This window comes from Oncorhynchus tshawytscha, linkage group LG03 (assembly GCF_018296145.1).
Source record: "Oncorhynchus tshawytscha isolate Ot180627B linkage group LG03, Otsh_v2.0, whole genome shotgun sequence".
Taxonomy (NCBI): domain Eukaryota; kingdom Metazoa; phylum Chordata; class Actinopteri; order Salmoniformes; family Salmonidae; genus Oncorhynchus; species Oncorhynchus tshawytscha.
In genome coordinates this window covers 36,495,362-36,520,166 of record NC_056431.1, presented here as the reverse complement: position 1 = coordinate 36,520,166, position 24,805 = coordinate 36,495,362, and the positions used below count along the sequence as shown (strand labels likewise).

The 24,805-nt window shown below is 42.8% G+C and overlaps 1 protein-coding gene across 1 annotated transcript in view; it reads right to left on the bottom strand.

Moving 5' to 3' along the window:
* spegb (striated muscle enriched protein kinase b) overlaps window positions 1-24,805 on the bottom strand; it is a 135,048-nt gene that overhangs the window by 51,986 nt on the left and 58,257 nt on the right. Inside the window, exons 7-12 of the mRNA XM_024403168.2 lie at window positions 22,647-22,813; window positions 22,212-22,300; window positions 11,979-12,154; window positions 9,711-9,971; window positions 9,192-9,350; window positions 8,512-8,701 (exon numbers count right to left, since the gene is read on the bottom strand). Coding sequence (XP_024258936.2) covers window positions 8,512-8,701; window positions 9,192-9,350; window positions 9,711-9,971; window positions 11,979-12,154; window positions 22,212-22,300; window positions 22,647-22,813 — 1,042 coding nt within the window. The remainder of the gene's footprint in view (window positions 1-8,511; window positions 8,702-9,191; window positions 9,351-9,710; window positions 9,972-11,978; window positions 12,155-22,211; window positions 22,301-22,646; window positions 22,814-24,805) is intronic.

The window sequence follows — 24,805 nt, the reverse complement described above, 5'->3', positions numbered from 1 at the left end:
CAGTTTTTGATTTATTAAAAAAGTTTGAAATATCCAATAAATATCGTTCCACTTCATGATTGTGTCCCACTTGTTGTTGATTCTTCACAAAAAAATACAGTTTTATATCTTTATGTTTGAAGCCTGAAATGTGGCAAAAGGTCGCAAAGTTCAAGGGGGCCAAATACTTTCGCAAGGCACTGTAATTAGTTAAATAAAAATGAAAAATGGAGACAAAGGAAAATGCTGTCTGGCGCAAACCCAACACCTCTCATCACCCCGAGAATACCATCACCAACCCATCCCCGTTTTTCATCGGCAGGGACTAGGAAACTGGTCAGAATTGAAGAAATGATGGATGGTGCTAAATACATGGACATTTTTGAGGGAAACCTGATTTAGTCTTCCAGAGATTTGAGACTGGGAAGGAGGTTCATCTTCCAGCAGGACAATGACCCTAAGCATACTGCTAAAGCAACACTCGAGGGGTTTAACGGGAAACATTTAAATGTCTTGGAATGGCCTAGTCAAAGCCCAGACCTCAATTCAATTGAGAACCTGTAGTATGACTTAGAGATTGATGTACACCAGCGGAACCCATCCAACTTCAAAGAGCTGGAGCAGTTATGCCTTGAAGAATGGGCAAAAATCTCAGTGGCTAGATGTGCCAGGCTTATAGAGACATACCCCAAGAGACTTGCAGCTGTAATTGCTGCAAAAGGTGGCTCTACAAACTATTGGCTTTGGTGGGGTGAATAGTTATGCATGCTCAAGTTCAGGTTTTTGGTCTTATTTCTTGTTTATATCACAATTAAAAAAGATTTTGCATCTTCAAAGTGGTAGGCATGTTGTGTAAACCAAATTATACAAACCCCCCAAGAATACATTTTAGGGGGGTGAATACTTTCACAAGCCACTGTACATAACCAACCCATAAAGTAAAATGTAACGTCCATATATGGCCAGCTATGTAAACTTTAACATTGATTTATCCTGAAATAGATTGTCTTCTTCTAATGCCTCTTATTTTATAACCTGAGATACAAAGGGGGCATTGCGTTTTCAATATTGGTCAGGTTTATCAGAAGATCATCTGCAAATAAGTTTAGTTTACATTCATGTTTATCAATTCTGATTGTTTAGGACATAAATGCAAATGTTTTATACATTTTATTATTTCAGTTGGGCAGTTGAAAGCTTCCAAAGTTTTCAAAAGAAAAGGCCAGTCAAGATGGTTGAAAGCCATCAACAGCCAAATCTATCTTATTTTTTTGTGTATTGTTTTAAACTGAAACACGTTCTTGTATTTGTTTAAAAGTGTCTATTTTTAATAACCCATGTTTGATTGATGTGTATCAAGTCTGGTAAGAGTTCTGCCATTTTATTGCTTATAAATGTATAATTTTACTGTCACAATTTATAAAATGTATGAGTACAGTTGATGTCGGAAGTTTACATACACCTTAGCCAAACACAGTCGTGGCCAAATGTTTTGAGAATTACATAAATATTAATTTCCACAACGTTTGCTGCTTCAGTGTCTTAAGATATTTTTGTCAGATGTTACTATGGAATACTGAAGTATAATTGCAATGCTTTTATTGACAATTACATGAAGTTGAAGCAAAGAGTCAATATTTGCAGTGTTGACCATTCTTTTTCAAGACCTCTGCAATCTGCCCTGGCATGCTGTCTATTAACTTCTGGGCCACATCCTTGTTGATGGCAGCCCATTCTTGCATAATCAATGCTTGGAGTTTGTCAGAATTTGTGGGGTTTTGTTTGTCAACCCACCTCTTGAGAATTGACTACAAGATCTCAATGGGAGTTTCTGGGGAGTTTCCTGGCCATGGACCCAAAATATTGATGTTTTGTTCCCCGAGCCACCTAGTTATCACTTTTGCCTTTTGGCAAGAAGCTCCATCATGCTGGAAAAGGCATTGTTCGTCACCAAAATGTTCCTGGACGGTTGGGATAAGTTGCTCTCGGAGGATATGTTGGTACCATTCTTTATTCATGGCTGTGTTCTCAGGCAAAATTGTAAGTGAACCCACTCCCTTGGCTGAGAAGCAACCCCACACATGAATGGTCTCAGGACGCTTTACTGTTGGCATGACACAGGACTGATGGTAGCGCTCACCTTGTCTTCTCCGGACAAACTTTTTTCCGGATGCCCCAACAATCGAAAAGGGGATTCATCAGAGAAAATGACTTCAGAGAAAATGACCCAGTCCTCAGAAGTCCAATCCCTGTACCCTTTGCAGAATATCAGTCAGTCCCTGATGTTTTTCCTGGAGAGAAGTGGCTTCTTTGCTGCCCTTCTTGACACCAGGCCATCCTCCAAAAGTCTTTGCCTCACTGTGCGTGCAGATGCACTCACACCTGCCTGCTGCCTTTCCTGAGCAAGCTCTGTACTGATGGTGCCCCGATCCTGCAGAATCAACTTTAGGAGACAGTCCTGGAACTTGCTAGACTTTCTTGGGCGCCATGAAGCCTTCTTCACAACAATTGAACTGCTCTCCTTGAAGTTCTTGATGATCCGATAAATGGTTGATTTAGGTGCTATCATACTGGCATCAATGTCCTTGCCTGTGAAATCCTTTTTATGCAAAACAATGATGACGGCATGTGTTTCCTTGCAAGTAACCATGGTTGACAGAGGACGAACAATGATTCCAAGCATCACCCTCCTTTTGAAGCTTCCAGTCTGTTATTCAAACTCAATCAGCATGAGAGAGTGATCTCCAGCCTTGTCCTGTCCTCATCAACACTCACACCTGTGTTAACGAGAGAATCACTGACATGATGTCAGCTGGTCCTTTTGTGGCAGGACTGAAATGCAGTGGACATTTTGGGGGGGATTCAGTTCATTTGCATGGCAAAGAGGGACTTTGCAGTTAATTGTAATTCATCTGATCACTTTTCATAACACTCTGGAGTATATGCAAATTGACATCATACAAACTGAGGCAGCAGACTTTGTGAAAATTAATATTTGTGTCATTCTCAAAACTTTTGGCCACGACTGTACATTTAAACTCAGTTTTCTACAATTCCTGACATGTAATCGTTGTAAAACTTCCCTGTATTAGGTCACTTAGGATCACCATTTTATTTTAAGAATGTGAAATGTCAGAATAATAGTAGAGAGAATTATTTATTTCAGCTTTTATTTCTTTCATCACATCCCCAGTGGGTCAGAAGTTTACATACACTCAATTAGTATTTGGTAACATTGCCTTTAAATGATTTAACTTGGGTCAAACATTTCGAGTAGCCTTCCACAAGCTTCCTACAATAAGTTGGATGAATTTTGGCCCATTCCTCCTGACAGAACTGGTGTAACTGAGTCAGGTTTGTAGGCCTCCTTGCTCGCACACGCTTTTTCAATTCTGCCCACTCATTTGCTATGGGATTGAGGTCAGGGATTTGTGATGGCCACTCCAATACCTTGACTTTGTTGTTCTTAAGCCATTTTGCCACAACTTTGGAAGTATGCTTGGGGTCATTGTCCATTTGGAAGACCCATTTGCGACCAAGATTTAACTTCCTGACTGACATCTGGAGATGTTGCTTCAATATATCCACAGAATTTTACTACCTCATGTTGATCTATTTTGTGAAGTGCCCCAGTCCCTCCTGCAGCAAAGCACCCCCACAACATGATGCTGCCACCCTCGTGCTTCATGGTTGGGAGGGTGTTCTTCGGCTTGCAAGCGTCCCTATTTCTCCTCCAAACATAACGATGGTCATTATGGCCAAACAGTTCTATTTTTGTTTCATCAGACCAGAGGAAATTTAGCATAAAAGTATCATCTTTGCCCCCATGTTGCAAACCTTAGTCTGGCTTTTTTATGGTGGCTTTGGAGCAGTGGCTTCTTCCTTGCTGAGCGGCCTTTCAGGTTATGTCGATATAGGACACGTTTTAGGGTGGATAGAGATACTTTTGTACCCGTTTCCTCCAGCATCTTCACAAGGTCCTTTTTCTGTTGTTCAGGGATTGATTTGCACTTTTCGCACCAAAGTACGTTCATCTCTAGGAGACAGAACGCGTCTTCTTCCTGAGAGGTATGACGGCTGCGTGGACCCGTGGTGTTTAGACTTGCGTACTATTGTTTGTTCAGATGAACATGGTACCTTCAGGTGTTTGGAAATTGCTCCCAAGGATGAACCAGACTTGTGGAGGTCTCCAATTCTTTTCTGAGGTCTTGGTTGATTTCTTTTGATTTTCCCATGATGTCATGCAAAGAGGCGTTGAGTCTGAAGGTAGGCCTTGAAATACATCCACAGGTACACCTCCAATTGACTCAAATGATGTCCATTAGGCAAGAAGCTTCTAAAGCCATGACAACATTTTCTGGGATTTTCCAAGCTGTCAGCAGGGGACTCTCCAGATTTTCCTGGTTGTAATATAACTGAAATAACTGTTTGATACATGGAACTAGGAAGTACTGAATTGAGTGATATGTGGGTTGTCATTTGAGTAAATAGGGGAGCTAATTTGTCCCAAAATGTTGAATAGAATTCCATGAGAAAGCCATCTTATCCTGGTGCATTTCTACATGCGAATGTTTTAACAGCATTTAATATTTATTATTGGGTCATCTGTTTTTAGTCATTTTTTGTCTGCTGATAATTGCTTCAGAGTTTAGTTAAGAAGGCTATAGGATCCATCCAACTATTGTTAAATTCTGATTTATATACATTTTCATAGAAGCTTTTAAAGTGGTCATTAATCGTGTTGTTGTTTCATTACAGCTTCGAATCTTTATTTTTTTAAATGATTACTAGTTTAGCATGTATTCGTTTTGTGAGAGCTGCGAGATATTAACCAGGTTTATTTGCCATTAAGCAACATGTAGTTGTTGGCTCTCTTCAAAAGTAAAAGATCGTATTCCGTTCCGAAATTAAGTTACGTTTTCTTCCTTACCTTGTAAATATTTCATATGTGCTTTTTCTAAGAAAGTGAATTATTTTTCCTTTCATTTTAATTTCTGAATCAGATTTTTCCGAGTTTGAGATTATTATCCCCCTAATGTACGCCTTAAAGGCATCCCAAATTATATCCGGGGTCGGCTCTTCTATGTCCGCTAGAGCGCATTCGGAAAGTATTCAGACCCCTTGACTTTTTTCATATTTTGTTACGTCACAGCGTCACTCGAAAATGGAAAGAATAGTTTTTCCCCCCCTCATCAACCAACACACAATACCCCATAATGACAAATGAAAAAGGTTTCTTATAATGTTTTGGCAAATTTAAATATACCAACAAAAAATGTTTTATATTACATTTGCATAAGTATTCAAACACTTTACTCAGTACTTTGTTGACACACTTTTGGCAGCGATTACAGCCTCAAGTATTCTTGGGTAGCGCTACAAGCTTGGCACACCTGTATTTGGCGAGTTTCTCCCATTCTGCTCTGCAGATCCTCTCAAGATCTGTCAGGTTGGAAGGAGAGCGTCGCTGCACAGCTATTTCCAGGTCTCTCCAGAGATGTTTGATTGGGTTCAAGTCTGGGCTCTGGCTGGGCTACTCAAGGACATTCAGAGACTTGTCCCTAGGCTAGTCTTGCATTGTCTTGGCTGTGTGCTTAGGGTCGTTGTCCTATTGGATGGTGACCCTTCTCTCCAGTCTGAGGTCTTGAGCGGTCTGGAACAGGTTTTCATCAAGGATCTCTCTGTACTTTGCTCTGTTCATTTTTCTTTCGATCCTGACTAGTCTCCCAGTCCCTGCCGATGAAAAACATCCCCATAGCATCATGCTACCACCACCATGCTTCACTGTGGGGATGGTATTCTCGGGGTGATAAGAGGTGTTGGGTTTATGCCAGACATATCGTTTTCCTTGATGGCCAAAAAGCTACATTTTAAATTTGATCTTCCATTTTTTAATAATGGATTTAATGGCACTCCGTGGGATGTTCAAACATTCAGATATTTTTTTGTACTTCTCTACAACTTTGTCCCTGATCTGTTTGGAGAGCTCCTTGGTCTTCATATTGCCTCTTGCTTGGTGTTGCCTCTTGCTTAGTGGTGTTGCAGACTCTGGGGCATTTCAGAACAGTTGTATATATACTCATGAGACACTTAGATTGCACTTAGACTGCACACAGGTGGACTTTATCTAACTAATTATGTGACTTCTGAAGGTAAAATTGGTTGCACCAGATCTTATTTAGGGCTTCATATGCATGCACCACTTTTCCGTTTTAATTTTTTTTTTTTTGGGGCGGGGGACTATTTTGTTTATGTCCTTTACATGAAATCGAAATAAAAATCATTTTTAATTACAGGTTGTAATGCAACAAAATTGGAAAAACAGCAAGGGGGATGAATACTTTTGCAAGGCACTGTATATGGAAAAATACATGTTTTCAAGTTTCAACCAATCGAAAGAACAATCGACTCTGGGTTGACCAATACCAGCCCTAATGTACCATGCATTTCACTGGCTTCGGCTATTTTTGGCATTACTTCCTAGAGAAGACCAGTTACTTGTGGACAATAGTCCAGATTGTTGTGTGAGGAGGGGGAAGGAATATTGTCTCAATTTATAATAAACAGGTCTTGGGCATCACTGTCTGTAGCCTATTGTTCTTATCTGTTTTTCCTCTATCGCTCCTCAAGGCACTGGGCTCTCTTTCAACTGAAAAGGGTTTGCTACAGCCTGTTCAGGGCTTCATTAGCGCTTGTGAACTCACTTCTCTGTGTTCCCTTCCATACCCGCAGTACTGCCGGGAATTGGAGTTGAGACTTGACTCATTTTTCCTCCAGTGAATCTCTGATCGGAATGAATTGCTTGCGTTTTTTCTCAGTCTAGAAGACAGGTCCTGGAAGAATCGAATGGACCGGCCCTGGACCTTGATCTCATTGTCCCCATGTGCCGTCAGAATGTTGACTTTGGTCTGATAGTTCCGCATCTTAAAAGGTTACCATGCAAGGGTATTTAGAGTTTTTCTCCTGATCCTCTGGGGATACATCCATGCCAAGCTCCTCCGATATCAGCTTAATCACATCGATGCTAAGGTCCCCTGTTTTCCCTCATCTTCCGGTAGGGACAATATTCTCATACTATTTTGTCTCGATCTGTTTTCTAGCTGATCCAGTTAATCTTCTAAAGTTTGCACCATTGTTTCCAGAAGGTCCATTTTGTTGTCTTTTCATCCACACTCCGCCCTGTATATGCATATCTGGCAGGATTGACTACTTTCCTTTCAAGCAAATCTACATTTTTAACAACAGATTGTTTTGGTGTTCATTCAGAGCATTTTAGTTATGTTTTCCTGGATTTCCTTCAGCTGTCTGTTGCTCTCATTTGCATCTAAAAGTTAGTATTTTTCTTTTCCTCTAAGGGAAGGTTTGAGTCTCAGTGTCGTTTTACTGAAAGACTGTTTCCCTTTTGTGTATAACTGACCACTCACTCTCTCCTGGTTGCTTGGGGATATATTTATTTATCGCTTTTAAAGGGAAACAAACCATGTTGTCTGGCTTCTACATATACTCACAGTTTAGATGGTACATCACTGAGCTACTATCTCCCCATGCATCCTAACGGTACGCACATGTAACTACATAGTAATTAAAATGGCACTTCACTTTACATTAAGTACATTGTAAATACATGTATATCCCTTGTAATTAGAGAGATTGTTGTTAAATATTGCTTAACTGTAAATACAATGTAACCTAAAGGGTTAAACTTAATGTTCTCTTGTCTGTTAATTTCTCCTGGTTAGCCTATTGTCTGCAAAGGTTGTTACATTGTAACCACATAGTAATTATAGAGGTTACACCCTACTGGGTTTCACTTTACATTAAGTTGCTTGATCCCGAGTAGCTACATGAGAGTTACGAGTATATCCTAAGTAAGTACATTGTTACATTATACTTGATTCGGTACGGCCTTTGAGCCAAAACGGAGAATACCGTCGTGTTTGTGACCGTCTCATCTTTCCATAGAGGGTTCGGACGCTACAGACGATTTTGTCTCATGGTCTGACAAACACCGCTCTCGCTCTGTCACCTTTGACCACAGATTTGGAAGTGCGGCATAAGCAGATGCGGTGGATTTAGATGTATCCTATGAACAAAAAAACATCTCTACCTTAAACGGACAGATTTTTATGGGAAATTTTGTATTGTGGTAATTAGATTTCGTGGGGGCTCGGCCATCGACCTTAGGGGATTAATAACATCAGTAGTTACAACTGTGGAGTAACCAACAACTGAATGTGTAATTACACATTCCTTCTTCCAATTGTGTAATAACTGATTCCTCAACAACCCTATTACCATGTAATTACATAGTAAAAACCTATGTAACTACTATATTGTTAACACAGTCATTACTGTGTTAGTTACATAGTAATAGGGACAACTTAATGTAAAGTGTTAGTACATTTTTAAACTTTGATACACTACAAGTTTGCATTTCCTGCACTGCAGGACAATTCTCAGCAACAACAGAGTGATCAAATTAAGATCCTAAATCTGTATGGTGAGGACTGTAGGTGGTAAGTGTGTTCCTACATTTGAGATGAGATAGCAGGTCTGGGCTCCTGGACATAGAGCTCAGCGGAGCTCTCGGCGTCACCATGTGGATTGCGAGCGATGACCGTGTAAAAGCCCTCGTCCTCATTGGTGACATGAGAGATGATGAGGGAGTGACGACCTCCCTCTTGTAAGATGCGCACATCATCGCTCTCTACCAGTGTATGGTCTGAGGAGAGAAGAGGACATACAGACATTGTCTGGATAGTGATTTAATTTGCAAAACCTTCAAATTGTACACGCTGCAAACAAGTATAACATTAGTAATGTAACAATGTGCACCTGCACCTGCACTGTCAATGTAGCTGTAAATATATGGGTTCATACATGATTACATTGACCCTGAACAACCGTGTAAACTACTGTATGCTCTTGAATAGCAATAAGAGCTAATTTGGTGGTAAACTAGCCTGGTCCCAAATCTGTGTTGTACTGTATATTTATATCTCCATTGACAGTGCAGGTACACATTGTTACATAGTAATTATTACTGTTATACTTGTTTGCAGTGTGCACAATTATATGGTTTTGGCAATAAAATCACTATGGAGACAATGGCTGTTTGTCCTCCTATGGTTATTGTCATGTTTGGCTACATAGCACAAACAGATCTGGGACCAGGCTAGGGGAACATAATGAACATAGTGAACATCTCCTACCGAAATGTCCCCAGCTGACTCTGGGAGGTGGTGTTCCGCTGACCTTGCAGTCAAAGCGGGCGTTACGGCCCTCGATCACCTCTAAGACGTCCAGTTTACGGGTGAATAGGGGCTCGATGGAAGGAATGACTTTGAGTTGGCCACTCGAGGTCAGTTCCTCTAAAACGAAAGTAAAGACCAAAGTAAAGCAACGAACTTGAAAATGAAGTTGAAAAGGAAAAGAAAGCAAGAAAATGTACAAATACCGGTTTATTCATTCAATGGTCATTCAACTTATTTCAAGAGTAACAATTTGATTCTGGGAAGTTGATGACTTGTTCTTAACTACACATTTATTCATCTATACAGTGTGCATGTATATTATCTAATGATATACCAAGATTAAAAGTGTGTTTAAAAAAGAGGAAACGTTTGGTTATTCTACCAACATGAATGAAAATGAAGAGCATGACTCTTCTTGCAAGACCCTAGAGATGAAGAGAACAAGTGAAGTGGGTGACAGTGCAGTTAAGAGTTCACCTTTGGCCGAGGTCAGTTTGCACGTGTACATGCCGCTGTCATCCTCATGCACTGAGTTGAGGAGCAGCCTGCACCTCTTCCCATCAAAATGCATTTTGCAGTTGAGCAGAGCCGGCTGGATCAGCTTCCCATCTGCTAGCCAATCGACGTCCGTGTCCAGTGGTCCAATTACGTGGCACTCAAACATGACTGTCTCGCCGGCATCCGCCGTAATGTCCTTAACTGGACGGATGATGGCGAGGCCTGGCTCCACCGGGGGCACTATGGGATGCACAGGACAGGAGTTAATATTCTGTCAACCCTGTTTCATGTTCGTCATCTGACAGTGTGCAGAGTTATATTTACCAAAGTATTTAAAATATCACCTGGGTTTTCAAAGCGGGGGAATAATACGTCATGCATTTTAGTCTTATAAGGCATGATAGTCAATGATCTATATAACATTATAAAGGATGTTGTAATGAATGACATGAGTTTATAGCTTATATTAACAAGCTGCACAAGAACTCACTACTGTAATGGTCCATGTACAAAGGGGCTCATTGACTCATGTTTGCATCTCAATGTGAAAAAAACTGTTTGCATGTTCTTCACAAAGAGGGCAACAGATGCTACTGAACCAGAAGTCTATGTGTCAGGGGAGAAGCTCCAGGAGGTATCTGATTTTAAGTACCGTGGCATCATAATTCTAACCTCTCTTTTAAAAAGCATGTGAAAAAGGTCATTCAAATTCAACCTAGCTAATTTCCGATTTATACGAAATTGTTTGACTTCAGAGGTAGCAAAACTGTACTTCAAATCTGTGATACTCCCCCACTTCACATATTGCTTGACTAGTTGGGCCCAAGCGTGCTGTACAACATTAAAACCTATTCAGTCTGTCTACAAACAGGCTCTCAAAGTGCTTGATAGGAAGCCCAATAGCCATCATCACTGTTACATCCTCAGAAAGCATGAGCTCCTGAGTTGGGAAAATCTTGTGTAATACACCGACGCATGTCTTGTGTTCAAGATCCTAAGTGGCCTGGCTCCCCCTCCACTCAGTATTTTTGTTAAATAGAAAACTCAAACATATGGCAGCAGATCCAGAAGGTCTGCCATGAGAGGTGACTGTATAGTTCCCTTAAGGGAAAGCACCTTTAGTAAATCCACATTCTCTGTGAGAGCTTCCCATGTCTGGAATACACTGCCTTCAGACACACATTTTTATTTATTTTACTAGGCAAGTTAGTTAAGAACAAATTCTTATTTTCAATAATCACTGTCACAATTCAAATAAACCTACTATTAAAATTATAGACTGATCATTTCTTTATCTGTGGGCAAACGTACAAAATCAACAGGGGATCAAATACTTTTTTCTTTTTTTTTCTCACTGTAGCTCCCTCACTAACTTCAAGCATCAGCTGTCAGAGCAGCTCACAAATCATTGCACCTGTACATAGCCCATCTGTAAATAGCCCATCCAACTACCTCATCCCCATATTGTTATTATTTTTTTTTGCTCCTTTGCACCCCAGTATCTCGACTTGCACATTCGTCTTCTGCACACCAATCGCTTGAGTGTTAATTGCTAAATTGTAATTACTTCGCAACTACGGCCTATTTATTGCCTTACCTCCCTAATCTTACCTCATTTGCACACACTGTATATAGATTATTTCCTATTGTGTTATTGACTCTACATTTGTTTATTCCATGTGTAACTCTGTGTTGTTGTCATTGTCGCACTGCTTTGCTTTATCTTGCCCAGGTCGCAGTTGTAAATGAGAACTTGTTCTCAACTGGCCTACCTGGTTATATAAAGGTGAAATAAATAAATAAATAAAAAAGACATCCAATTGACTGAAATTATGTCAATTAGCCTAAACAGAAGCTTCTAAAGCTATGACATAATTTTCTGGAATCTTCCAAGCTGTTTAAAGGCACAGTCAATTTAGTGTATGTAGACTTCTGACCCACTGGAATTGTGATACAGTGAATTACAAGGGAAATAATCTGTCTGTAAACAACTGTTGGAAAAATTACTTGTGTCATGCATAAAGTAGATGTCCTAACCAACTTGCCAAAACTATAGTTTGTTAACAAGAAACTGGTGGAGTGGTTGAAAAACAAGTTTTAATGACTCCAACCTAAGTGTATGTAAACTTCCGACTTCAACTGTACATACAGTAGCTCACACAAATTGTTATCCAATGTTATGTATTATTTGATTGGCTTACAGCAAAGAGAGGAATTGGAAATAGAAAAAACAACCAATTACTGTACCTTTCACTTCCAGTTTGCATTCACATTGCTTTGTTCCATACTCGTTGATGATCTTGCAGGTGTACACTCCTGTGTCCAATTTCTGGGGTGAGTTGATGGTCATTTCAAAAGTGCCATCCTCAGTCTCACGCACAGTGTGGCGCAAGTCTGTTTTTATCGTCATCCTGTCCCTCAGCCTGAACCAAGGGAGAGTTCTATATTTAGAAATGTTTCCAGATGTTTCCAGATGTATTACAATGTACTGTGAACTACAGTATATTGGTTTCATAAAGATAACAGAAACCTAGCAACCATTGTCTTGCCAATGTGAACCATGACAACGTGGAGCATGCACAAAACACTAATGACAAGATATGTGTGACTAGTGTTTTTCAATATTAACAATATCCCGTATATGTTACGGCAGGCTTAAAGTGGAATTGACAGCGTTTTAACTACTTTGCACATATGAAACAAAAAGACAATCATAATATCAGTCAAAAATATAAAATTCCCAGTTTATGCTTAAAAAACAACTTGATAAGAGGTTTTGAAAATAGCTTCTATTTGACTCAAAATTCCATAACGTACAGTAAGGCATTGTTGACAGAATAGATGTTCAATGCAAGATTATCCATAATTCAGCAATAATAATATAATTTACATTTCTTGGTAGTCCAAAAACATATTGCTATCAAGTTGTAAATCACAGCTGGCTAGTAGATTGTTTGCTGCCGCCACCCATTCGGGATGCACTGTTTCAGTTACAATGACTAAATATTTCGAAAAAAATTACTGTAAGACTAAGAATGTCAATACAATCAAACTAGCAAGGGCAATGATTACAAGTCAGTCATTACGTGGCTAATGGGCTAGTGCATGTGTCTAACACAAGGCTTAAAGGCTGAATAGGAAACACAAGCACGCAGCAGAGGGAAAGTGTATAGACACATGCCACATTCTGTTACGTGGAGTGGAACAGGGGAACCCAAGAACAGACTCAGAAGAAGAAACTGTGATAAAGTAACCAAGGTATTTATTGGAACACAGGGGGAAGATGGAGTCCAGGTCAGGGGAAGCTCAGGTGGGTTGCTGGAGATCAGGTGCTGAGGTTTAGGCTGGAGTGAGAGGGGTTGAGACAGGGTAAGCAGGTCCGGGGAGAATCCAAGGGAGTAGTAGAGTGGGGGATCCAGGACAGAGTAACAGGATGACAAGACGTGGAACAGGAGACAAAGACCAGAGTCAGAGCAGGCAGAACTGTAGAGGATAGGAAAACAGCATCAGGCAGGGAAACAGAAGGATTGGGAGGTACCCAGCGTATCCCTCCCAGTCCACCAGGTACTGCCAGCTGCGACCCCAACGGCGCACCTCCAAAAGCCGCCAGACGGTATGAGTCGAGGGGCTGGAGGAGCTGCTGCAAGAGGAGACAGGGGACTGGAGCAGACAGGTTTAATCAGGGACACATGGAAGGTGGGGTGGATCATAAGTGAGCCTGAGAGTTTCAGGTGCACAGCAGAGGGATTAATGACACGGTCGATTTCAAAGGGACCAATGAAGCGGGGGGAAAGTTTCTTCGATGCTACCTTTAATGGCAGGTCCTTCGATGAGAGCCATACCTTTTGACCCTGGGTATAGACTGGAGCTGAGGCCCAGCGACGGTTGGGACTGGGTCCTCAGCCCTTCCTCCAGGTACGGTGACAACAGCGCAGATGGTCCTGGACAGAGGGAACCGCAAACTCAACCTCTTGGGTGGGGAAAAAGGGAGGGTTGGTAACCCAGAGCACACTTGAACGGTGACATACCTGACGAGGCGGTGGTGAAAGTGTTGTGGGCATATTCAACCCAGGGTAGCTGAGCGCTCCAGGAAGAAGGGTTGGCAGAGGTCACGCAGCGTAGGGCAGTCTCCATCTCTTGGTTGGCCCGTTCGGTCTGGCCGTTGGTCTGGGGGTGATATCCATAAGAAAGACTCACATTGATACCAAGAGCTGAACAGAAGGATCACCATACCTGGGAGGTGAACTGGGGTACTCTGTCGGAAACAATGTCAGTGGGGATGCATGTAGACGAAATACATGGGAAACTAACAGGTCCGCAGTGTCTCTGGAGGACGGTAGCTTGGAGAGGGGAATGAAGTGAGCCATTTTGGAAAACCTGTCAATAACAGTGAGGATGACAGAGTTACCGTTAGATGGGGGAAGGCCAGTGACGAAATACAGAGCTATGTGTTACCAGGGACGACTGGGTAAAGGAAGAGGGCGGAGCATACTGGAAGTGGGTTTAGTGGAGGTTTTGTTCCGGGCACAAACCGTACAGGCTGAGACACACTCTCAGACATCTCTCTCCATGGTGGGACACCAAAAGCGCTGATGCAGGAAGGTGACGGTCCGGTTCATACCAGGGTGACAGGTGAGGTGGGTAGAATGGCACCACTGAAGAACATCAGAGCGAACACAATCTGGAACAAATAGAGCATTACTAGGATCGTTACCAGGGTCAGCCTGGTTCTGCTGAGCCTGGAGGATAAGGGACTCGATCTCCCAGGTGACAACGGCAACGATGCAGGTGGATGGCACAATGGCTTCTGGCTTGGTACCCGTGTTGTCGGTGGTGAACTGGCGAGAGAGGGCATCAGGCTTGGTTATCCTCGAACCAGGGCGATAAGTGAGTGTGAAATTTAATCTACCGAAGAACAAGTTCCACCTGACTTGCCGGGAGGTCAGACGTTTGGCGGTCGGGATGTAGAACAGGTTTTAATGGTCAATCCACACGATGAAGGGGGTTACAGTGCCCTTCAGTCAGTGACACCATTCCTCCAGAGCCAGCTTAACTGCCAGGAGTTCCTGGTTACCGATGTTAAAGTTCCTCTCTGCAGGTGAGAGCTTACGGGAAAAGAATGCACATGGGTGGACATTCTGATCAGAGGGGGAACGTTGAGACAGAACAGCACCTACCCCGGTGTCAGTGGCGTCCACCTCCAAGATGAACTGGAGTTCTGGGTCAGGCTGAGTAAGGACCGGAGCAGAGGTAAAGTGACGCTTGATTTTCAGGAAAGCTGCCTGCCTCAGGCGTCCAGTGGAACGGAGTGGAGGTGAGAGTGGTGAGAGGTGCTGCTAGACGGCTGTAGCTACGGATGAAAAATCTGTAAAAATGTGCAAACCCAGGAAACGCTATAGCTGCTTTAGGTTGGAGGACGCAGGCCACTCTGTCACTGCCATGACCTTGGCGGGGTCCATAAGTAACTGTCCCTGTACAATAATATAACCCAGGAAAGACACTGTGGCAGCATGGAACTCCCATTCTTCAGCTTTAACAAAAAGCTTGTTCCACTCGTCCCCCTCTCTTATGAGGACAAGGTGGCAGGCATTCCGGAGGTCGAGTTTGGTAAACACCGTGGCACCATGGAGGGGGCAAAAGCAGAGCTGATGAGCGGCAAGGGGTACTTCTTAACAGTGATATTATTCAGCCCACGGAAGTCCATGCATGGCCTCAGTGACCCATCCTTCTTCTTCACAAAGAAAAACCCAGGACCCACCGGGGAGGAAGATGGCTTGATAAGTCCTGCAGCCAGAGAATCCTGGATGTAAGTCTCCATAGCCTCTTGCTTGGGATGAGAGAGGTTAAACAACCGGCTACTGGGGAGAGGAGCTCCAAGCTGGAGGTCAATGGCGCAGTAGTACGGCAACAGGGCGTGGTGCTTGCTAAACACAACAGATAGATTGTGATACCCGGGAGGAACTGGTGACAGGTCCGGAGGTTCTGGAATGAACTGAGGCACAGACAAGGCAGGGGGAAAGGCAGAATGTAAACAAAAAGACAACATTAATCCCAACTTGTTACCTTTCCGGTGGTCCAGTCAATCTGTGGGTTGTGTAGCTTTAACCATGGATGGCCAAGAACTAGGGGAGAGTAAGGACAGTCAATTATGTGGAAACTGATATTTTCCTGGTGATTTCCAGAAAGACGCAGGATGATAGGGACGGTTCTCTCACAGACACGAGTGAGGAGCTTTCCAGTGAGAGCGTTGGCATCAAGAAGTGAATCGAGTGGAACAGTGTCCAGGCCCAACTGGGTAACGACACCTCGGTCCAGGAAGCTCTCGTCGGCGCCCGAATCGATGAGAACAGACAGAGGAAAAGCCTGGCTCCGCCACACAAGGTTGCCTTCAAGCAGGGGTCTGGGAGAAGATGGGCAGGCAATTTGGCTCAACAGTATATCCCCACTACTGCTGATCCCCCTCTTTTGCTGGACACAGGGAACAAGTGGAGACAAAGTGACCAACCTGGTCACAGTATAGGCAGTGCCTAGTGCAGATTCGTCTTTGCCTCTCCCACGGAGAGAGACAGGCCGCGGACGAGCTGCATGGGTTCAGGATCTGGACGAGCCTGGGGATGGGATGCAGTCGGAGAAGGAGATCAAGGCAATGAAGCAGATGTTATGGGACATGCAACCTTATCTACCAAATCAAATCAAATCAAAATCTAATTTATTTATATAGCCCTTCGTACATCAGCTGATATCTCAAAGTGCTGTACAGAAACCCAGCCTAAAACCCCAAACAGCAAGCAATGCAGGTGTAGAAGCACGTGGTGTAGAAGAAGGTGTAGAAGCTCCCTCCAATGCTCACGGAGATGGTAGTCGATGCGGATAACGAGAGAGATGAGTTCATCAAGTCTATCAGGCTCATCCCTGGACACCAACTCACCCTTGAGGGTCTCAGTGAGCGCGTTCCAGAAAGCTCCCTGAAGGTCTCCTCATTCCAGCCTCTCTCAAGGGCGAGGGTGCGAACCTTACATGCCATCTCAGCAACACTATGGGGGCCTTGACGGAGGTACAGCTGTCGTTTAGTGGCATCCTTAACGCAGACCGGGTGGTCAAAGACTTTCTTCATCTCCTACGTGAATCTGGAGTAGGAGATGTGGACTGTCTCTCCCACACCGCTGTTGCCCAGGAAGGGACATATTGGCGTCTTCGCTAGCATAAGAGTAGGGCTGTTGCTCAAATACTAGTGAACATTGTACTAAAAGGCTCTGCAAGCTCCGAGGTTGCGCTCGGGAGTCTGAACAAATGGCTCTCGGGGCAGAGAAGAAGGACTTGGGACGGGTTTGAGCTCTGGGTAAAAGGTTCAACCCTGTAGGTCAGACAGACTCCGGTGAAAACTCCTTGATGTGCTCCAGAAGGGCTTTCAGGGCTTGGTCATGTAGCTCAAGCAGGGTGTCTTGGCCAGCGAGAGTTTGGTGGAGAGTCGGAGAGTCTGCTGGGTTCTTGGCCAGATTGTACTTTTGCGCGGAGTGGAACAGGGGAACCCAAGAGCAGACGAGGACGAGGAAACTGGGATGAAATAACCAAGGTATTTATTGGAACACAGGGGAAGATGGAGTGCAGGTCAGGGGAAACTCGGGAGGGTTGCTGGAGATCAGGTGCGGAGGCTGAGGCTGGGGTGAGAGGGTTTGAGACAGGGTAAGCAGGTCCGGGGCGGAATCCAAGGGAGTAGTAGATTGGGGGATCTAGGACAATGTAACAGGGTGATGAGACGTGGGACAGGGACCAGAGTCAGAGTGGGCAGAACTGTAGCGGATAGGAAAACAGGCACAGCAGGGTAACAGGATCTGAATAGTAACAAAAGCTAGAAGCGTAGACTGACTGAGCAGAGATTACAATCTGCCAGTGTGGAAGTGGAAGGACTGAGTATTTGTAGAGGTCTTGATTATGGAACGGGTTGCAGCTAGTGTGGATCTGCTCTGACTCCAGCACACCTGTCTCCGTCCACACAATCACACACACACACACAGAGAGAGAGAGAGGGAGAGTGAGATAGCACAGGGGAAGTGGCGGCAGGTCAAGGAGACACTGGATGGGCACTAGAGGGCGTGGCAGGAGCAGATGTGACACAGGTCCTAGCTAGGATACTAAAATGTTGCTGTCAGGCTTTGGTTTTTAAAGCTTGACAATGAATAACAAAAAAACAGAACCTGCAACAAAACACAATGCAAAAAAGAAACATGTAGGCAACATTTGAGCAGGTCCTAGGTATGCTATTCAACTACAATTTATTTTGAGTGCACCATACAGAAATGCATCTATGCAGTGCAAAAAAATGAAAAACATGTTTTAAGTTTAAATGTTAAAACAACCTATACATTTTTGTTATTTGGAGTTATTTAATACTTTTTGATTATGGTTGCAGCATATTATGCACATCTGCAAGCATAGCAGCAAAGGCTGGACAAATATTATTTATCTCTTTTGTTTATCGCTGTGCACAAGAACACCAAGGTAACCTGCCTAAATTACTACCAACTCATTGCACTCACGTCTGCAGTCATGAAGTGCTTTGAACAACACCATTATCACAAAAATCCTAGACCCACTCCAATTTGCATACCAACCCAACAGATCCACAGATGACGCAATCTCTATTTCACTCCACACTGCCCTTTCCCACCTGGACAAAAGGAACACCTATGTGAGAATACTATTCATTGACTACAGCTCAGCGTTCAACACCATAGTGTCCTCAAAGCTCATTACTAAGATAAGGACCCTGGGACTAAACTAGAGGTTGACCATTTAATCGGAATGGCCGATTAATTAGGGCAGATTTGAAGTTTTCATGACAATCAGAAATCAGTATTTTTGGGTACCGATATTTTTTTTATAGCTTTATTTAACTAGGCAAGTCAGTTAAGAAAACATTCTTATTTTCAATGACGGCCTAGGAACGGTGGGTTAACTGCCTTGTTCAGGGGCAGAACGACAGATTTTCACCTTGTCAGCTCGGGGGATCCAATATTGCAACCTTACAGTTAACTAGTCCAACGCTCTAACCACCTGCCTCTCATTGCACTCCATGAGGAGCCTGCCTGTTACGCGAATGCAGTAGAAGCCAAGGTACGTTGCTAGCTAGCATTAAATGTATCTTATAAAAACAATCAATCATAATCACTAGTTATAACTACACATGGTTGATGATATTACTCATTTATCTAGCGTGTCTTGCGTTGCATATAATCGATGCAACGCTGGGGGATGATTTAACAAAAGCGCATTTGCGAAAAAAGCACAATCGTTGGACGACTATACCTAACCATGAACACATTTTTAAACCTGCATATTTAGCTAAAAGAAATCCAGGTTAGCAGACAATAGTAACCAGGTGAAATTGTCTTAGTTCTCTTGTGCTCATTGCACGCAGAGTCACGGTATATGCAACGGTTTGGGTAGCCTTGCTCATTGCAAACTATTTTGCCAGAATTTTCCGTAATTATGACTTAGCATTGAAGGTTGTGCAAACCTAACAGCAATATTTAGACTTATGGATGCCACCCGTTAGATAAAACACCGAACGGTTCTGTATTTCACTGAAATAATAAACGTTTTGTTTTCGAAATGATAGTTTCCGGATTCGACCATATTAATGACCAAAGGCTCATATTTGTTATTTGTGTTATTATGTTAAAATTAAGTCTATGATTTGATAGAGCAGTCTGACTGAGCGACGGTAGGCAGCAGCAGGCTCGTAAGCATTCATTCAAACAGCACTTTTGTGTGTTTTGCCAGCAGCTCTTCACAAGCACAGCGCTGTTTATGACTTCAAGCCTATCAGCCTAATGGCTAGTGTAACCGATGTGAAATGGCTAGCTAGTTAGCTGGGTGTGCGCTAATAGCGTTTCAAACGTCACTCGCTCTGAGACTTGGAGTAGTTATTCCCCTTGCTCCGCGGCTTTTGTGGAGCGATGGGTAACGCTGCTTCGAGTGTGGCTGTTGTCGATGTGTTCCTGGTTCAAGCCCAGGTAGGGGCGAGGAGAGGGACGGAAGCTATGCTGTTACACTGGCAATACTATAGTGCCTATAAGAACATCCAATAGTCAAAAGTATACAAAATAGAAATGGTATAGAGAGAAATAGCCCAATAAATACTATATTAACTACAACCTAAAACCTCTTACCTTGGAATATTGAAGTCTCATGTTAAAAGGAACCACCAACTTTCATATGTTCTCATGTTCTGAGCAAGGAACTCAAACGTTAGCTTTTTTTACATGGCACATATTGCCCTTTTACTTCTCCCACACATTGTTTTTGAATTATTTTAAACAAATTGAACAATTTTCATTATTTTTTTGAGGCTAAATGGATTTTTATTGATGTATCATATTAAGTTAAAATAAGTGTTCATTCAGTATTGTAGTGTTTGTCATTTAAAAAAATTATCCGATTAATCGGCACCGGCTTTTTTGGTCCTCCAATAATCGGTATCGGTGTTGAAAAATCATAATCGGTCGACCTCTAGACTAAACACCTGCCTTTGTAACTGGATTCTGGAATTCCTGGCGGGGCCGCGCGCAGGTGGTAAGGGTAGGTAACAACATCTGCCACGCTGATCCTCAACACAGGAGCCCCTCAGGGTTCGTGCTCAATCCCCTCCTGTACTCCCTGTTCACCCATGACTGCATGGCCATGCACGACTCCAACACCATCATTAAATTTGCCGACGACACAACAGTGGTAGGCCTGATCACCGACAACGACGAGACAGCCTATAGGGAGGAAGTCAGAGACCTGGCAGTGTGGTGTCAGGATAACAGCCTCTCCCTCAACGTGATCAAGAAAACGGAGATGATCGTGGACTACAGGGAAAGGAGGGCCGAGCACGCCCCCATTCTCATCGACGGGGCTGTAGTGGAGCAGGTTGAGAGCTTCAAGTTCCTTGGTGTCCACATCACCAACAAACTGTTATGGTTCAAACATATCAAGACAGTCATGAAAAAGGGCACGACAACGCCTATTCCCCCTCAGGAGACGGAAAATATTTGGCATGGGTCCTCAGATTCATGACCCGCCAAATCTTCTTAACACCCACCCGCACCAATGTGTCGGAGGAAACATCGTTCAATTGATGACCGAATTCAGCCTGCAGACGCACTGGCCCCCACTAGGAGTTGTTAAAACGCAATGACAAAAGTAAAGCCCCCCCGGCCAAACCCTCCCCTAACCCGAACAACGCTAGGCCAATTGTGCCCCAGCCAGTTGTGACACAGCCTGGGATCGAACCTGGGTCTGTAGTGATGCCTCAACACAGTGCCTTAGACCGCTGCTCCACTCTGTAGGCCCAGTGCTATATTTATTCATAATAAAACAATGGCCAATTTGGGTCGCAGAGTTGCACATTAAAAAACAAAACAAATAGGCTAAGTCTGGTCCGCAAGTTTTTAACATTTTTATATGGCCCGTGCACTGATTGAGTTTGACACCACTGAGCTAGCGTATCTATGTATGTAACTAGCTATTTATTTATCAAGCTAAAAATATGCCATCTAACATTAGCTAGCTAGCTTGCTATGCTGAACTTGAATGACTGTTATACACAGTTAGCCTATCTCTTAGTTGTCAATCAAATGTATTTGGCATTGAGCAAAAGGGTGGGCAGGCAGGCAAGTTCCCATTCAGTTGCCAAAACGTGGGTTGGTACATGCATGCATTGGCAGGCAAGCTGCAGAACAACGAGCAGGCTACTATTCCCAATTGTTTATCAGTGCAATTCTGACAGCCACCTAGCTGAAAAAGTTTGAAATGGTTTCTCTAATGTTCCCTTGTTATATTTTAGCTGATCTCGCTCTGGCTAGCATTTGTTTTTGATCGTGTTGTTGTTAATGTGCATAGGTAACTGAAGGAGAGAGAGCAAACCTTTTCATGGTTGTTTGTGAAGTTTCCAAATGTAAGAGGACTGCAGTGGCATTTACATACATGCAGAAATCCATTTAGGTGCATTTTGTGGCTTTTGACGAATGCGTTCTAATGATCTAAAGTCACGTTGTTGATACTGCAACAGGGTGACTTTCCAGCCCAATTCAAAGTGAATGATGGCAGGCCCGTGTGGCAAATGGCTTATTTGCATATAGGCGTACTGTAGCTCTGATTGGCTATGGCTATGGCACTGGTCTGCGTGGACTCCTGTCCTGGACAGATGTTTTTATTCAGTTTTATTTACTGCAGTGTCTATTAATTTTGCAAATGTACGGCCGCTTTCCCACTCTATATTGCTGTAGAATTTTCACAAATGCCTTACTATATATATATTCCCAAAAATTCAATGAATTTATGCTTCTCAGAAAATGTATATTTTTAAAGTGTTATATTCTTCCTGGGGGTGTATATGAACAGACTTGAATAAGATTTAATCTGGCTAAAATGCTGTCAGTTCCACATTAAACAAAGAGGAATGAGTTGAGGATTTGATGGAGTCAGGAAACCTACCAATAAAGCATGGGTTTGGGCTGCCCACTTATTCGGACAGACATGGTGACCTGTTGACCTTCAATGACCTCTTGATCATTCATAGTTACCTGTTAAAAAGGATGATGAGCCAGTTTGAAATTGGAACGGAGAACACAGACTAATTTCCATGCTGTAACTTTTAAAATGTAAACTACACTATATGGAACATCCAATGCATGCTGGTTGAGGTGAATCACCATACGCAGTGCCTTCAGATTTAGTTAGAAGCAACTTATAGATTCAATCAATTTCCAGTGTATTGCAATACCAATAAAAAATGTTTGAACAAAATATAGTTGCAAAATATCATACTGATCCCTTGCCCCAAGTTTACCACATCAAGGTCCTACAGTATAATGGAAAGTCAACGAAAGCCAGGTGATAGGCACCAGAGAAGCAGTGTTATAGTCTCACCTGGAAGGCAGGAGGCTCCTTGAATCGAGTGTCAATTATCTTCCTGGGCTCTGGGCTTCCAAAGTCCATGCCTTCCTCCAGTGGGCTGAGGTACTCTTCATCAGATGTGATAGGGCTGCTGATGTCCCTAGGAACACAAATGGTCCCCTGCAGCTCCTGCATAGGCTCTGTCAAATACACATTATAATCAGATAAAGAATAAAATAGGAAATATACTTGACTTTCCATGTTGTGATCACAGTATCTGGAGAACCCACCTCCGAAGGTGAACAAGGCTTTACTTTTATTGTGTCAGTTAAATGTCATTAGGAAATGTGGAATCCAGTCCAAAAAACAGATATAATCAACCATGAATAGTAAACATAGAAAGGTTTTGCTCTCTCAATTTAACGTGCTTTATTGGCATGGGAGACATAGGTTAACATTGCCAAAGCAAGTGAAGCAGGTAATATACAAAAGTGAAATAAAAAATAAAAATGAACAGTAAACATTACTCTCACAGAAGTTCCAAAAGAATAAAGACATTTCGAATTTCATATTATGTATATATACAGTGTATACAGTGTCGTAACAATGTGCAAATGGTTAAAGTACAAACGGGAAATTAAATTAAACATAAACATGGGTTGTATTAACAATGGTGTTTGTTCTTCACTGGTGGCACTTTTCTTGTGGCAACAGGTCACAAATCATGCTGCTGTGATGACACACTGTGGTATTTCACCCATTAGATATGGGAGTTTATCAAAATGGTGTTTGTTTCCAAATTCTTTGTGGATCAGTGTAATCTGAGGGAAATATGTGTCTCTAATATGATAATACATTTTGCAGGAGGTTAAGAAGTGCAGCTCAGGTTCCACCTCATTTTGTGGGCAATGTGCACATAGCCTGTCTTCTCTTGAGAGCCAGGTCTGCCTACTACGGCCTTTCTCAATAGCATAGTCATAGTCAAAGCTTTCCTTAAGGTTGGGTCAGTCACAGTGGTCAGGTATTCTGCCACATTGTACTCTCTGTTTAGGACCAAACAGCATTCTAGTTTGCTCTGTTTTTTTGTTCATTCTTTCCAATGTGTCAAGTTATTATCTTTTTGTTTTCTCATGATTTGTTTGGGTCTAATTGTGTTGCTGTCTTGGAGCTCTGTGTGGTCTGTTTGGGAACAGAGCCCCAGGACCAGCATGCTTAGGGGACTCATCTCCAGGTTCATCTCTCTGTAGGTGTTGGCTTTATTATGGAAGATTTGGGAATCCTTTTAGGTGGCTGTAGAATTTAGCGTATCTTTTCTGGATTTTGATAATTAGCGGTTATCGGCCTGATTCTGCTCTGCATGCATTATTTTGTGTTTTACATTGTACACAGAGGATATTTTTGCAGAATTCTGCATGCAAAGTCTCAATTTGGTGTTTGTCCCATTTTGTGAATTCTTGGTTGGTGAGTGGACCCCAGACCTCACAACCATAAAGGGCAATGGGTTCTATAACTGATTCAGGTATTTTTAACCAGATCCTAATTGGTATGGTGAATTTTATGTTAATTTTGATGGCATAGAAGGCCCTTCTTGCCTTGTCTCTCAGATCGTTCACAGCTTTGTGGAAGTTACCTGTGGTGCTGATGTTTAGGTCAAGGTACATGTATGTATAGTTTTGTGTGCTCTAGAGCAACGGTGTCACGGCTGGCTGAAGGACTGGACCAAGGTGCAGCATGGTAAGCGTACATTTTTTCTTTATTAAAAATGACGCAGACAAATGAAGAACATAAACCAAACCGTGAAGCTTTGTGCCCTGAACAAAGACAAACGTCCCACAAAACAGGTGGGGGAAAAGGGTACCTAAGTATGGTTCTCAATCAGAGACAACGATAGACAGCTGTCCCTGATTGAGAACCATACCAGGCCAAGACATGGAAATACAAAACATAGATCATTAGCAAACAGTAGACATTTATCTTCAGATTCTAGTAGGGTGAGGCCGTGTTCGCAGACTGTTCTAGTGCCCTCGCCAATTCGTCAATATGTTGAAGAGGGTGGGACTTAAGCTGCATTCCTGTCTCACCCCACGGCCCTGTGGGAAGAAGTGTGTGTTTTTTTTGCCAATTTGAACCACACACGTGTTGTTTGTGTACATGGATTTTTCCCCAACAGCACTTTCCATCAATTTGTATAG